Source organism: Garra rufa, unplaced genomic scaffold, assembly GCF_049309525.1.
Source record: "Garra rufa unplaced genomic scaffold, GarRuf1.0 hap1_unplaced_121, whole genome shotgun sequence".
Taxonomy (NCBI): domain Eukaryota; kingdom Metazoa; phylum Chordata; class Actinopteri; order Cypriniformes; family Cyprinidae; genus Garra; species Garra rufa.
In genome coordinates, this window is record NW_027394396.1 from 2,689 (window position 1) to 19,368 (window position 16,680).

At 26.6% G+C, this 16,680-nt stretch overlaps 1 protein-coding gene across 1 annotated transcript in view; it reads right to left on the reverse strand.

The window, feature by feature from the left end:
• Positions 1 to 1,159: 1,159 nt before the first annotated feature.
• LOC141316620 (anthrax toxin receptor 1-like) overlaps positions 1,160 to 16,680 on the reverse strand; it is a gene marked incomplete at its 3' end in the record, with an annotated part of 36,272 nt that continues 20,751 nt past the window's right edge. Inside the window, exons 12-17 of the mRNA XM_073832808.1 lie at positions 13,246 to 13,324; positions 7,385 to 7,480; positions 7,094 to 7,132; positions 4,878 to 4,976; positions 1,327 to 1,491; positions 1,160 to 1,240 (exon numbers count right to left, since the gene is read on the reverse strand). Coding sequence (XP_073688909.1) covers positions 1,160 to 1,240; positions 1,327 to 1,491; positions 4,878 to 4,976; positions 7,094 to 7,132; positions 7,385 to 7,480; positions 13,246 to 13,324 — 559 coding nt within the window. The remainder of the gene's footprint in view (positions 1,241 to 1,326; positions 1,492 to 4,877; positions 4,977 to 7,093; positions 7,133 to 7,384; positions 7,481 to 13,245; positions 13,325 to 16,680) is intronic.

Genomic DNA, 16,680 nt, shown 5'->3' on the forward strand with positions numbered 1-16,680 from the left:
TCAAGAATAAAGTCCAAATATTTTAAGAATAAAGTTGAAAGGTTTTGAAGATAGAGTCAAAATATTACAATAAAGTCGAAATATTACGAGAATAAAGTCGAAATGTTTTGAGAATAAAGTCGAAATGTTTTGAGAATAAAGTTGAAGTACTATGAAAATAAGGTCAAAATTTTCTAGGATAAAGTCAAAATATTACGAGAATAAACCTGAAATGTTTTGATAATAAAGTCTAAATGTTTCAAGAATAAAGTCACAATTCTACAAGAATATAGTCCAAATATTTTTGAAATAGTTGAATATAGTTGAAATACTTTGAGAATAAAGTCGAAAGGTTTTGAGAATAGAGTCAAAATATTACAATAAAGTCGAAATATTACGAGAATAAAGTAAAAATATTACGAGAATAAAGTCAAAATATTTTGAGAATAAATGTTTTGATAATAAAGTCGAAACGTTTAAAAAAAAATGAAATTCTGAGAATTTAGTCAAAATGTTTTGAGAATAAAGCTGAAATGTTTTGAGAATAAAGTCTAAATTTTATGAAAATAAAGTTGAAATGCTACAAGAGCGAAGTTGAAATGTTTCGAGAATAAAGTCAAAGTGCATTGACTACAAATGTTTTAACTAGACGCACTTCCTTAGCTGCTAAATCCGGCAACGATGAGACACTCATAAACACACAACTCAAATTAAAAACATTTACTTACACAAACATTGAAGAATTTAACTATCACCTGGAGTTCATCGCAAAACATGTGTGCAAAACTCTAAATCACATCTGATAACCTGCGAACAGACCTGAAAAAGTCAAACCATGTGGCTGCTCTGCATATATATAAGAGTCGGCCTTTAAACACGCAGACTATCTGTCTGGAAAGCGTCTGCATTTGTGTTTTATTTGAGTTTTACGGCTACTGATTTGACACAGGTGGCACGGTGTGTCTATGAAGTTTCTTGGCAGTCGCTGGAAAATGAAAGGTAAGGAAACGTCTGGCCGAGGCGAAGAGGAATGAGTCAAAAAATCCACAGGCCGTGGATTTATGAGGTTCAAACGCCTCGAAAGCTCTTGGTCAGACTGTTTGTTGTCGGAGGCGTTTGTTCGACATCATACTTGGGAAGAAAGACAATGCAAAGACTCTTTGATCATCCGGATACTCACATGATCTCCCGGTTGCGGCCTCATAAGTGAAACTTGATCATATCCACGTCGGAAAAGAGCCAGGATGGCGTCGAGTTTACCCTGAACACGAGACAAGAACGCTTAGAATGCGCTTTGAACACCAGCTGCTTCAATAAACAATGACGACAGCGACAGAGCTTCTTTACCCTAATGGGAGAATACCACTTCCTGTCCTGAGCTGGCTTCCTGTTTGATTTTTTGGGCTTGGGTTCAAAGGGTTCAAACTCCTGCTCGGGCATCTTTATGACGGCGTTTTTGGGTTTTTCCAGCTTGGCTCCCTCCTCCGTTGAGCCCTTCCCTCCCCAGCGAACCTGGAACGCAGGCAAAAACAGCAGATCGTATCTTTAGAAACCTGTTATGGATCTACAGCAAATGCAAAAAGCATGTTTTTCATTTTCGGTTTCCTTTTGATGTTTTGGTATTTTACTTCTAGGAGACTTCTAGCGACTTAAAATGACTTTTTGCTTGTTATAAATCTGACTGAAATCTGGTTGTGTGTTTTTGTTTTTTATTTTAATGTAAAAATTTGAAATACTGGAATAAATGTTTTTTTCTGCTCACTGAGGTAGCTTTTATTTGATAAAATAAGAAACAATAGTAAAATATTATTACAATTTAAATGTTTTCTGTGTGAATATCTGTTAAAATGTAATTTATTTCTGTGATCAAAGCTGAATTTTCAGCATCATTACTCTTTCCTATTTCCTAAAAAAAAAAAAAAAAAAAAAAAAAAAATGATATATATATATATATATTTTTTAATATTATATACACTACCAGTTTTGAATAATTATAATTTTAAATATTTTTGAAATAAAAAAACATTAACATTAACATTTTTGTTTGCCATAGCTACATTTATTTGATTAAAAATACAGTATAAACTATAAAAATTTTGAATTATTTTTAAAATTTTAATAGCTGTTTTCTATGTGAATATCTGTTAAAGTGTCATTTATTTCTGTGATCAAAGCTGAATTTTCAGCATCATTACTCTTTGATATTTTACTTCTAGTAACATAAAATGGCTTTGTTATTACAAATTCAACTGAAATCTTGGTGTATATAATAATGTTTTATTATTATATACACTACCAGATCATAATAATTATAATTGTAAATAATCTTGAAATAATTATAATTGTAAATATATATATATAAAAAAAATGTTTTCTTACATTTTTGCTTGGCATAGCTGCATTTATTTAATTAAAAATACAGTAAAAACTGTAAAAATTGTGAAATATATTTAAAATTTAAATAGCTGTTTTCTATGTAAATATTTGTTAAAATGCAAATTAATTCTGTGATCAAAGTTGAATTTGAATTTTCAGCATCATTACTCTTTGATATTTTACTTCCAGCAACTTAAAATGGCTTTGTAATTATAAATTCAACTGAAATCTTGGTGTATATATATTAGGGGTGGGCATAGATTAATTTTTTTAATCTAGATTAATCTAGATTAAATCTTGGAATTAATCTAGATTAATCTAGATTAAAATGGCTAATTTGAATTCTGCTGAAGGCATTCAGAATATGTGTGCTACCCAAATAATGACTAAAAGTAAGTCTTCGAGAACGGGCCAGGTGGCGCATTAGATCAGGCGCTCATCTCCTGTTTCCAAAATGCATCACAAACTGCTTGACAATTGCATTTACAACATAATTACCTATACAAACTTGTGTAACCAAGTACTTCTGCGCAAAAGGTTGCACGACGTGCGCGTGCTGCACAGACGCGCACCGGCATGGATATCTGCGTGCATAGTCTTGGGTTAAACTGCGTTGCTTTTAGAAGCGTCAATTTAGTTGTTGCATATAGTTTAATGTCTTTATTTCGGGATTATCAAAGTAAATTATAACTCACGTGCCCCAGTAAAAAGGGTCTAGCAACGCAACTGCCCTGAAGCGGCTTCATAGCTGCATTCATGTTTGCGCGTCTCATTTGATGTGGTAATTTCACAGAAGTTGAAGACTCGTTCTCGCCCCCTACAGTGCAATTCGACTAGGTATACGTCATCCGTGCTAAAATATCAAGGTGAAAGTCATCATATCTTGCGTAGTTTAGACCCAGCTCCCAACCCAACTTTGAGAATAGATTAACGGCGATATTTTTTTTATCGCCCGATAAGAGTCTCACGTTAACGCAGCACGTTAACGCCGATAACGGCCCACTACTAATATATATATATATATATATATATATATATATATATATATATAGGGTTAGGGTTATAATAATATATATATTATTATATACACAACCGGATTGGAATAGTTATAATTCTAATTATTTTTGAAATAATTACAACTGTAAATATTTTTTAAATAAATGTTTTCTAGGCTGCATTTATTTGAACAAAAATACAGTAAAAACTGTAAAAATTGTTCAATATTATTACAATTTAAATACCTGTTTTCTATGTGAATATCTGTTAAAGTGTAATTTATTTCTGTGATCAAATCTGAATTTTCAGCATCATTACTCCAGTCTCCAGTGTCACATGATCCTTCAGAAATCATTCTAATATACTGATTTGCTGCTCAACAAACATTTTTGATTATTATTAATGTTGAAAACAATTGTGCTGTTGAATATTTTTGTGGAAACTGTCATACATTACCATTTTAAAGGTTTGAGGTTAAAAAAAATAATACTTTTATTCAGCAAGGATGCATTAAAGTAATCAAAAGTGAGAGTAAACACATTCTTAAGAACTTCATATTCATCAAAGAATCTTAAATGATTACAGTTTCCACAAAAACATTAATAAAAATTGCTTTCAACATTTCAACATTTAATAATAAGAACCTTTATAAATAACCGAGCGCCAGTAATTGATAATAACTATATCAGAATGATTTCTGAAGGATCATGTGACACTAATGATGCTGAAAATTCAGCTTCGTATCACAGAAATAAATTACATTTTAGTAGATATTAACATTGAAAACAGCTATTTTAAATAGTAATATTATTTAACAATTTTACTGCATTTTTGATCAAATGTGACCCTGGACCACAAACCAGTCATAAGGTTAAATTTGACAAAACTGAGATATATACATTATATGGAAGCTCAATAAATAAGCTTTTTATTGAAGTATGGTTTGTTAGGATAGGACAATATTTGGTTGAGATACATCTATTTGAAAATCTGGAATCTGAGGGTGCAAAAAAAAATCAAAATACTGAGAAAATCACCTTTAAATTTGTCCAAATTAAGTTCTTAACAATGCGTATTACTAATCAAAAATTACATTTTGATATGTTTACAGTAGGAATTTTACAAAAAATCTTCATGGAACATGAACTTTACTTAATTTCTTAATGATTTTTGGCATAAAAGAAAAATCAAAAATTTTGACCCATGCAATGTATTTTTGGCTATTGCTACAAATATACCCCAGTGACTTAAGACTGCTTTTGTGGTCCAGGGTCACAAATAAGAAGAGACTTAAAACATTAAAAAAAAAAAATATATATTAAAAAACTTAAATATTTTAAATGTTTTACTGGTAGTGTGTATATAATATTAGTGCGTAATTAATATTAATAATATTTATCTGATATAATTACTATGGACCAGTTTTTCTTCCACTAGCCACACTTTATTTACTGAAGTTGATGGAGTGTTATGAATGTGTTTTTTCAATAACAATCACATGACACATTTTCCTTGAGGAATCCCACCTCCATTCGTTTAATTCCTCCCACTCCTCGACCGCCGTAATACGATGCGTCCACCGTGGGCCACTTCTTCTTTGGCATCCCATCTTCATCATCTGACTCCTGAAGACGAAAAACACGTTGCATAATGTGAAGAAGCACGAGAGGTACGAAACATCTGCTCTCAGGAGGAAACTGCCAGTGCTTCTTTGACATGTTGATGTTGTTCCTCAAAATCATCTGATGGTTTTCATTAAAAGCTCTTTAAGAATCTCTCACGCTAAAACATTCGGTCCCTTCTAACCCTGCTGTGACTTAGATGTTGACATGAGATTTGCTTCTGAATACAGATGAAGAGAATAATTTACATCCACTTTGAAATGGTAGGTTTTCGAGCTATAAGCTGCTCATTGTTTATAGTTAAACTGCAGTCACACTTACAGAAAGTTCATAACTAAAACAACATTTCTGACCTCACTAAGTAGTGTACTTACTACTGAACTAGGGAGTGGATTGAGACCCAGCAGACTGAAGACTTAACAAATACACCCCGATTCTAGCTATCTTGCTTTTTTTTTACCTTATGTCAGCCATGTGTTTTTATAAAATAAATATAGAATAAAATGTCAAATGTGTATATTATAAAAGTATTTACTTTCTATGAAGTACTCACTAGTTTTAAAGTCATGTCATTTTTCTTATCACATGACCAAATAATATTTAAATATAATTTAAAAATGACGTTTTTTTTTACCATGAAACGTAAAATATTGTAAAAAAAGAATTAATATTACGTGACAAAATAATGTTTAAATATAAAAAAATTACATGTCATGTTTGTTATTTATATGTCAAATTGTGCAAAAATAATTGAATATTACATGATAACATTTTAAAATATTAATATTAGTATAATAAAAATATGTTTTGCTTATTGTATTAATGATTAATAATTAACATTATATTTAATATTATCTATATATCTAATCTTAAGAAAATAGTATTTAAATATTATTTAAAAAATTTAATTATTTTTGTCAGTAAAATGTGAAATTGTGCAAAATGAATGTATATTACATGAACAAATGTTTAAATATTATTTAATTAACATTGTTAAAATAAAATATATATCATAAAATATATTTTGCTTATTTTATTATTAATGATTAATAATTAATATAATATTTAATATGATCTATATATCTATTATTTTATTTTAATATAATATAAAAATATATCTATTATTAAATATTAATATACTATATACATATGTTTTTCTTATTTTCTTATTAATGATTAATAATTTATATTATATTTAATATGATCTATCTATATAATCTCAACAAAATAGTATTTTAATATTATTTAAAAAATACATGTCAGTAAAATGTACAATTGTGCAAAATGAATGTATATTACATGATAAAATGTTTAAATATGATTTAATTAATATTAATATAAATTATATACAAAATATAGGTTTTGCTTGTTTTATTATTAATAATTAATATTATATTTTATAGTATCTATCTATCTATCTTAACAAAATAGTATTTAAATATTATTTTAAAAACTACATGTCATTTTTGTCAGTAAAATGTGAAACTGTGCAAAATTAATATTACATGATCAAATGTTTAAATATTATTTAATTAACATTGTTATAATAAAATACATATCATAAAATATATTTTGCTTATTTTATTATTAATGATTAATAATTTATATTATATTTAATATTATCTATCTATATAATCTTAACAAAATAGTATTTTAATATTATTAAAAAAATTACATGTCATTTTTGTCAGTAAAATGTGAAACTGTGCAAAATTAATATTACATGATAAAATGTTTAAATGTCATTTAATTAATAAAAAAAAATATAAAAATATTTTTGCTTAATTTATTCTTAATGATTTATAATTAATATTATATTTAATTAATTAATTAATATTACATGATAAAATGTTTAAATATGATTTAATTAATATTAATTTTATTTAAAAGTAATACTTATATTATATATTATATTATATTAATATAATATAATATTATATTTAATCTATATTTATCTATTTTTTATTATATTATGTTTTATTATTTTTATTTTTTTCTCTGAAATTTTACCTAGACCTTCTAACACCCCTGAGGCTCCTGCTATGAGACCCATAAATATTTCTCAACACTCTCCGTTTGTGATATTTAATGCTTTAGTCGCAGATGAAGCTGTAACTCACCGGCTCTGGAGGTGGAGGAGGAGGAGGTTCCTTGATCACCTGTGGAAAGATATTGTGTGAAAAACTCAAATAACCACAAACACCACAAAAAAGTCACATTATACACAGAATATAGAACAGCATGTCAAACCATGACCTCGCTGAGATCAGCTGACCAATTTTCCACCTTAAATCACTCAACTTCAGTCTTTACCACAAATACATGAGTTCGGATCCCCGATTAAAACTACTGGAAGATGTCGTGAGAACATATGAAGACTAATATTTCTGGTAAATGAGGCGATGACTTACTACAGTGCAGCACAGCGGCCAGAACCACCACATGAACAACAGACCCAACAAGAGAAACAGCACCAGCAGCGTGATCAGGAGGATCGTGCCGTCAAACTACACAAAAACAGACACAGAAATAGACAAATGGGGAGGAAATGAGACAATTGGCACAATTAGTATCATTTTTTGTGAGGAAAATTAAAAATGAATGTAAAATGTATAAATATTATAAGACAAAATGCTTAAATATGATAGAAATACACATTTCTTTTTACAGTGAAATGTAAAGTGGTGTAAAATGAATTAATACTGTTTAAATATTACTTAAAAATGACATTTTTTTCTGTACAATGATGGAAAATGACTGAATATGACATGGTGTTTAAATATAATTAAACATTTGCATGTCATTTTTCCCGGTAAAATGCAAAAATGAAACTATTTTGAAAATATCGACTACGTTTACGGAACATTTTCATCAAAAGTCACGTTATGGCTACTAAAAACAGTTTGAAAATAATGTTTAAATATTATTTAAAAAATGTTTTTGTCAGTAAAATGGTGCAAAATGACTAAATATGACATGACAAAATGTTAAAATATATTATAAAAAAATTACATGTATTTTTTTGTTCAGTAAAATGTAAAATGGAATAAATTGCATGTCATTTTTGTGTCATTTTTCAATACAATTGTGTAAAACGCATGAATGAGACATTAATTTTTAATTATTTTAAAAATATTACATAATTTTTTCAATATTAAATTACATTTAATAAAGTTACAAAATAATGTTAAATTGTTTAATTTTTTGCCAGCAAAATGTACGTCATTTTGTGAGAAAATTAAAATATAAATGAATTAATATACATGACAAAATAATGTTTAAATATTATTTTATTTTTACAGTACAATGATGGAAATGACTGAATACGACATAGTGTTTAAATATAATTAAACATTCGCATATCATTTTTCCTGGTAAAATACAAAATGAAACTATTTTGAAAATATTAAAGCATTTAATTTTTCACAGTGAAAATTAATAAATATGACATGACAAAATTATCATTATAAAATTTTAATGTCATTTTTGTCAATAAAATTGTGTCAAATGCATTAATGAGAAATGAAAAAAATATGTCTAATTAATATAAAATTATTTCATGTAATTTTTTCAGAGTAAAATATAAAATGGTGTAAATTAATGACTTTAAAATTACATTTAATGACCTGTAACGTTACAAAATAATGTTTAAATTGTTTTATTTTTGCCAGCAAAATGTACATGTGATTTTGTGAGAAAATAAAATAATAAATGAATTAATATACATGACAAAATAATGTTTAAATATTACTTAAAAATGACATTATTTAAAGTCCAATGGTGGAAAATGACTGAATATGACATGGTATTTAAATATAATTAAATATTTGCATGTCATTTTTCCCGGTAAAATGCAAAATGAAACTATTTTGAAAATATTAAAGCATTTTATTTTTCACAGTAAAAATTAATAAATATGACATGACAAAATTATCATTGTAAAATTTTGATGTCATTTTTGTCAATAAAATTGTGTCAAATGCATTATTGAGACATGAAAAAATTATGTCTAATTAATATAAAATTATTTCATGTCATTTTTTCAGAGTAAAATATAAAATGGTGTAAATTAATGACTTTAAAATTACATTTAATGACCTGTAACGTTACAAAATAATGTTTAAATTGTTTCATTTTTGCTAGCAAAATGTACATGTGATTTTGTGATAAAATAAAATAAAAATTAATTAATATACATGACAAAATAATGTTTAAATATGACTTAAAAATGACATTATTTACAGTCCAATGGTGGAAAATGACTGAATATGACATGGTGTTTAAATAAAATTAAATATTTGCATGTCATTTTTCCCGGTAAAATGCAAAATGAAACTATTTTGAAAATATTAAAGCATTTTATTTTTCACAGTAAAAATTAATAAATATGACATGACAAAATTATCATTGTAAAATTTTAATGTCATTTTTGTCAATAAAATTGTGTCAAATGCATTATTGAGACATGAAAAAATTATGTCTAATTAATATAAAATTATTTCATGTCATTTTTTCAGAGTAAAATATAAAATGGTGTAAATTAATGACTTTAAAATTACATTTAATGACCTGTAACGTTTCAAAATAATGTTTAAATTGTTTCATTTTTGCTAGCAAAATGTACATGTGATTTTGTGATAAAATAAAATAAAAATGAATTAATATACATGACAAAATAATGTTTAAATATTACTTAAAAATGACATTATTTACAGTCCAATGGTGGAAAATGACTGAATATGACATGGTGTTTAAATAAAATTAAATATTTGCATGTCATTTTTCCCGGTAAAATGCAAAATGAAACTATTTTGAAAATATTAAAGCATTTTATTTTTCACAGTAAAAATTAATAAATATGACATGACAAAATTATCATTGTAAAATTTTAATGTCATTTTTGTCAATAAAATTGTGTCAAATGCATTATTGAGACATGAAAAAATTATGTCTAATTAATATAAAATTATTTCATGTCATTTTTTCAGAGTAAAATATAAAATGGTGTAAATTAATGACTTTAAAATTACATTTAATGACCTGTAACGTTACAAAATAATGTTTAAATTGTTTCATTTTTGCTAGCAAAATGTACATGTGATTTTGTGATAAAATAAAATAAAAATGAATTAATATACATGACAAAATAATGTTTAAATATTACTTAAAAATTACATTATTTACAGTCCAATGGTGGAAAATGACTGAATATGACATGGTGTTTAAATATAATTAAATTTGTGCATGTCATTTTTCCCGGTAAAATGCAAAATTTTAAAGCATTTTATTTTTCACAGTAAAAATTAATAAATATGACATGACAAAATTATGTTTGCATATTATATTAGAAATGATGTCATTTTTGTCAATAAAACTGTGTAAAATGCATTATTGAGACATGAAAAAATGATGTCTAATTAATATAAAATTATATAATTAAAACATAAAATGGTGTAAATTAATGACTTTAAAATGACATTTAATGACCTGTAACGTTACAAAATAATGTTTAAATTGTTTCATTTTTGCTAGCAAAATGTACATGTGATTTTGTGATAAAATAAAATAAAAATGAATTAATATACATGACAAAATAATGTTTAAATATTACTTAAAAATGACATTATTTACAGTCCAATGGTGGAAAATGACTGAATATGACATGGTGTTTAAATATAATTAAATTTGTGCATGTCATTTTTCCCGGTAAAATGCAAAATTTTAAAGCATTTTATTTTTCACAGTAAAAATTAATAAATATGACATGACAAAATTATGTTTGCATATTATATTAGAAATGATGTCATTTTTGTCAATAAAACTGTGTAAAATGCATTATTGAGACATGAAAAAATTATGTCTAATTAATATAAAATTATTCAATTAAAACATAAAATGGTGTAAATTAATGACTTTAAAATTACATTTAATGACCTGTAACGTTACAAAATAATGTTTAAATTGTTTAATTTTTGCCAGCAAAATGTACATGTGATTTTGTGAGAAAATTAAAATATAAAAAATAATGTTTAAATACTTAAAAATGACATTATTTACAGTACAATGACTGAATATGACATGGTGTTTAAATATAATTAAACATTTGCATGTCATTTTTCCCGGTAAAACGCAAAATGAAACTATTTTGAAAATACTGGCTAAGTTTACGGGACATTTTCATCAAAAGTCAAGCTATGACTCTCAAAAACTGTTTGATAGTCTGTCATGGGAAAAGAAAGAGAATAGCAGAGTGCATTTGTGAAGTATTTGGAGACGAAACGCTTCATAAAAAGTGATTGTGTGGTTGTGGGCCTGAAGCCTCTGCGCAGTGAGAATCAGAGACGGGTTTGTCTGCGGTTTGGCTCTGGAGGTCTGTGTGTGTTTTTGGGGGGAAGGGGGTTTGTGAAGAGAAAATGATGATAGGGGACGACCTGAACATGAGGAGAGGAGAATCTAAAGGAAATAAGGGGTTACGAACTAAAGACCACCCTTAAACTCTTCAATGATTTATAATCTAGCATAATTACAATCATTTATAAGAGCTATATTGCTGAAAGGTGAAATAAAGGCTTCTATTAAACAAAAAACTGTTTTAAATTGTGATTGAAAGCGAGGGTTGAAAGAATTTTTTTATTCTGATTACTATTGTTATTAGATTAGGATACAAATTGAACTAATATTGTAATACTATATTAAAATAATAATTTGTAACAATTTAAATTGTAACATTTCGCAGGAAATGGCAGGTAACACATTGAATTAAACATGAGATTTTGAAGTATAATGCCTGAAATAGTATTTCTTGTAAAATGTGTAAAATGTAGTCCAGTAATCTGTTTGATTTATAATTTATTAACACTAGTATTTTATTTACAATTTTAGAAAATGATGTAAAATTAACGAATATGGCATGATGAAATGTTTAAATATTATTAAATATTATTTTAAATATTACAATTTTTGTCTGTAAAATGGCGTAAATTAATGAATCGAACTGGACAAAATAATTTTTTAATATTAAAAATAAATTTTAAATTCAAATTTACAATTTTTTTACAGTAAAATGTAAAATGGTACAAATGAATGAATATTACATGACCAAATAACATTATTTGTAAAAAGTCACATCATTTTTGTCAGTAAAATGATGTAAAATTAAGGAATGTGACATTAAAAAGTTTAATTATTTTAAAATATGCATTTTATTTTTTACAGTAAAAATGAATATGACACAACAAAATTATGTTTGAATATTATTTTTGTCAATAAAATTGTGTAAAATGCATGAATTAATGTTTATTTATTATAAAAATATTACTTGGCTTTTTTTCACAGTAAAATGTAAAATGGTGTAAATTAATGAATATAACTTTACAAAACAATGTTTGAATATTATACAAAATTTCATGTGATTTTTCACAATAAAATGTAAAATGGTATGAATTCATGAATATTACGTTTAAACATTATTTTAAAAAAAGGCACATCATTTTTGTCAGTAAAATAAGAATATGACATTAATTTTATTTAGTTATTATAAAAAATGCCTTTCATTTTTCACAGTAAAAATGAATAAACATGACAATTATGTTTGAATATTGTTTAAAAAATGTAATGTAATTTGTCAATAAAATTGTGCAATATGCATTAATGAGACATGAAAAAATGTTTAATTATTCTAAAAATATTACATGTCATTTTTAACAGTAAAACAAAAAATGGTGTAAATAAATTAATATAGCTATACAAAACAATGTTTTTAAATATTTAAATAATATAAAAAAATTATATATATTTATAAATTAAATAATTGCATTAAAATGTACATGTAATTTTTTGCAGGAAAATCTAAAATGGTATAAATGAATTAATATACATGACAAATTGCTTTTGTCAGTAAAATGGTGTAAAATTACTGAATATTAAATGACAAAATGTATAATATATAAAATATATTTAAAAATTATATAAAATATATATATTTTTTGTTTAGTAAAATGTAAAATGGTGTAAATTAATGAATGCTCTGACAAAAAACACTTAAATATTATTTAAAAAAATTAATGTATAATAATAAAATATTATTAGAAAAACTACATGCAATTTTCACAGTGAAAAGCAAAATGGTGTAAAATTAAGGAATATTGCATTACAAAATAATATTTAAATATTATTAAAAAACTGGATCCCATGTTTCACAGTATAAAATGAATGAGCATTTGCTATTCTGTAGTTGTGCTAGACGTGACGTTGTGTTTGTAGTCAGACTTACACACTCGGTCGTGGTGATGTGAACGGAGCTGGTGATGAAGGACAGACCCTCATTCATGCTGACTTGCAGGTACACCACCCTGAGTCGCAAAAGACCAAACATTAATTCTCATACCCACTTTTGTCACTTGGAAAGCCAGCAAATCCTGCAACGCTGCACAGCAGGCTCCATAGAAGCAGAAAACAAGACCAGCGGGATTTAAACAGACATGAGACATGTGTGCCAAAAACAACCCCGCTACATTTCTCTTACATATTTTACATAAAGACGTATTTGCGGATCTTTAGTTCTATGAAAAATGCCTCGCAGACCATAATTGGCAGCCTCGCAGAGCTCTGCAGGGTGCTGGTTAACTTTTGTTGTAGTCAGCTGTCTAGTGTCTCAAACATTCGATGAAAACAGCTCTCCAAATGTTCGGCATTCCCGCCGAGGTTTGTCTCCCGACACGAAGAGGCCAAGTCTGCGTTTTTGACAGATAAGACCATTTTCTCTGTTGGAGAGCATCTATTCCAGATTAGCTGCACATTCCTCTGTGCAAAAGAATCATCATCAACAGCCAGACAGTCTTACTTCTTACTTAGATGTTTTGTCTTGTTTCCAGACAAAATATCGACAAATTCTTAGATCAAAAACGATTTTCTCGACGAGTAAAAATTATTTAGTTTTCAGAAAAAACAAGTCAAAATTAAGTAGTTTTTGATTAGAACAAGCTAAATAACTGCCAATGTTGTGAGCAATAAAATTTTATTTTAAACAGAAAACAATAGTATTTTTCTTACTCCATTGGCAGAATATTTTGCTTGTTCTAATCAAAAACGCAATTAATTTTGACTTGTTTTTTTCTGAAAACTAAATAATTTTTACTCGTCGAGAAAATCCTTCTTGATTTAAGAATTTTTAGATATTTTGGCTGGAAACAAGAAAAAAAATCTAAGTACGAAAAACATTTTTTGCAGTGTTGATGTAGGATGGGATAGAAGTACTGCTTTTCTTAGTTAGATTTTTTGTCTTGTTTCCAGGCAAAATATCTAAAAATTCTTAAATCAAGAAGGATTTTCTAGACGAGTAAAAATTATTTAGTTTTCAGAAAAAACAAGTCAAAATTAAGTGAGTTTTTGATTAGAACAAGCTAAATATCTGCCAATGTTGTGAGCAATAAAATTTTATTTTTAACAGAAAACAATAGTATTTTTCTTACTCCATTGGCAGAATATTTTGCTTGTTCTAATCAAAAACTCACTTCATATTGACTCATTTTTCTGAAAACAAGACAATCATTTTAACTTAAGAATTTTTAAATAATTTGAGTGGAAACAAGACAAAAAATTTACATGAGAAAAGCATTTTTTGCAGTGTTGATGTAGGATGGGATAGAAGTACTTAGATTTTTTTGTCTTGTTCCTAGGCAAAATATCTACAAATTCTTAAATCAAGAAGGATTTTCTACACAAGTAAACATTTTTTATTGTTTTCAGAAAAAAAATAAGTCAAAATGAAGTGAGTTTTATCTTAGAACAAGCAAAAAAATAAAAAAAATCTAATTTCAAACAGAAAACAAGATTTTTTTTTTACCCCATTGGCAGATTATTTTGCTTGTTCTAAGCAAAAACGCAATTAATTTTGAAATCTAAGTAAGAGAAGCATTTTTTGCAGTGTTGATGTAGGATGGGACAGAAGCACTTCAAAAATACATTTCTTAGTTAGATTTTTTGTCTTGTTTCCAGGCAAAATATCTAAAAATTCTTAAATCAAGAAGGATTTTCTAGACGAGTAAAAATTATTTAGTTTTCAGAAAAAACAAGTCAAAATTAAGTGAGTTTTTGATTAGAACAAGCTAAATATCTGCCAATGTTGTGAGCAATAAAATTTTATTTTAAACAGAAAACAATAGTATTTTTCTTACTCCATTGGCAGAATATTTTGCTTGTTCTAATCAAAAACGCAATTAATTTTGACTTGTTTTTTTCTGAAAACTAAATAATTTTTACTCGTCGAGAAAATCCTTCTTGATTTAAGAATTTTTAGATATTTTGGCTGGAAACAAGAAAAAAAATCTAAGTACGAAAAACATTTTTTGCAGTGTTGATGTAGGATGGGATAGAAGTACTGCTTTTCTTAGTTAGATTTTTTGTCTTGTTTCCAGGCAAAATATCTAAAAATTCTTAAATCAAGAAGGATTTTCTAGACGAGTAAAAATTATTTAGTTTTCAGAAAAAACAAGTCAAAATTAAGTGAGTTTTTGATTAGAACAAGCTAAATATCTGCCAATGTTGTGAGCAATAAAATTTTATTTTTAACAGAAAACAATAGTATTTTTCTTACTCCATTGGCAGAATATTTTGCTTGCTCTAATCAAAAACTCACTTCATATTGACTCATTTTTCTGAAAACAAGACAATCATTTTTACTTAAGAATTTTTAAATAATTTGAGTGGAAACAAGACAAAAAATTTACATGAGAAAAGCATTTTTTGCAGTGTTGATGTAGGATGGGATAGAAGTACTTAGATTTTTTTGTCTTGTTCCTAGGCAAAATATCTACAAATTCTTAAATCAAGAAGAATTTTCTACACAAGTAAACATTTTTTATTGTTTTCAGAAAAAAATAAGTCAAAATGAAGTGAGTTTTATCTTAGAACAAGCAAAAAAATAAAAAAAATCTAATTTCAAACAGAAAACAAGATTATTTTTTTTACCCCATTGGCAGATTATTTTGCTTGTTCTAAGCAAAAACGCAATTAATTTTGAAATCTAAGTAAGAGAAGCATTTTTTGCAGTGTTGATGTAGGATGGGACAAAAGCACTGCAAAAATACATTTCTTACTTAGATTTTTTGTCTTGTTTCCAGGCAAAATATCTAAAAATTCTTAAATCAAGAAGGATTTTCTAGACGAGTAAAAATGATTTAGTTTTCAGAAAAAAACAAGTCAAAATTAAGTGAGCTTTTGATTAGAACAAGCTAAATAATCTGCCAATGGGGTAAGCAAAAAAAAAAATCTTATTTCAAACAGAAAACAATATTATTTTTCTTACCCCATTGGCAGATTATTTAGCTTTTTCTAAGCAAAAACGCAATCAATTTTGACTTGTTTTTTTCTGAAAACAAGACATTAATTTTTACTCGTCTAGAAAATCCTTCTTGATTTAAGAATTTTTAGATATTTTGGCTGGAAACAAGACAAAAAATCTAAGTACGAAAAACATTTTTTGCAGTGTTGAAGTAGGATGGGATAGAAGTACTGCTTTTCTTAGTTAGATTTTTTGTCTTGTTTCCAGGCAAAATATCTAAAAATTCTTAAATCAAGAAGGATTTTCTAGACGAGTAAAAATGATTTAGTTTTCAGAAAAGAACAAGTCAAAATTAAGTGAGTTTTTGATTAGAACAAGTTTAATAATCTGCCAAAGGGGTAAGAAAAATAATCTTATTTCAAACAG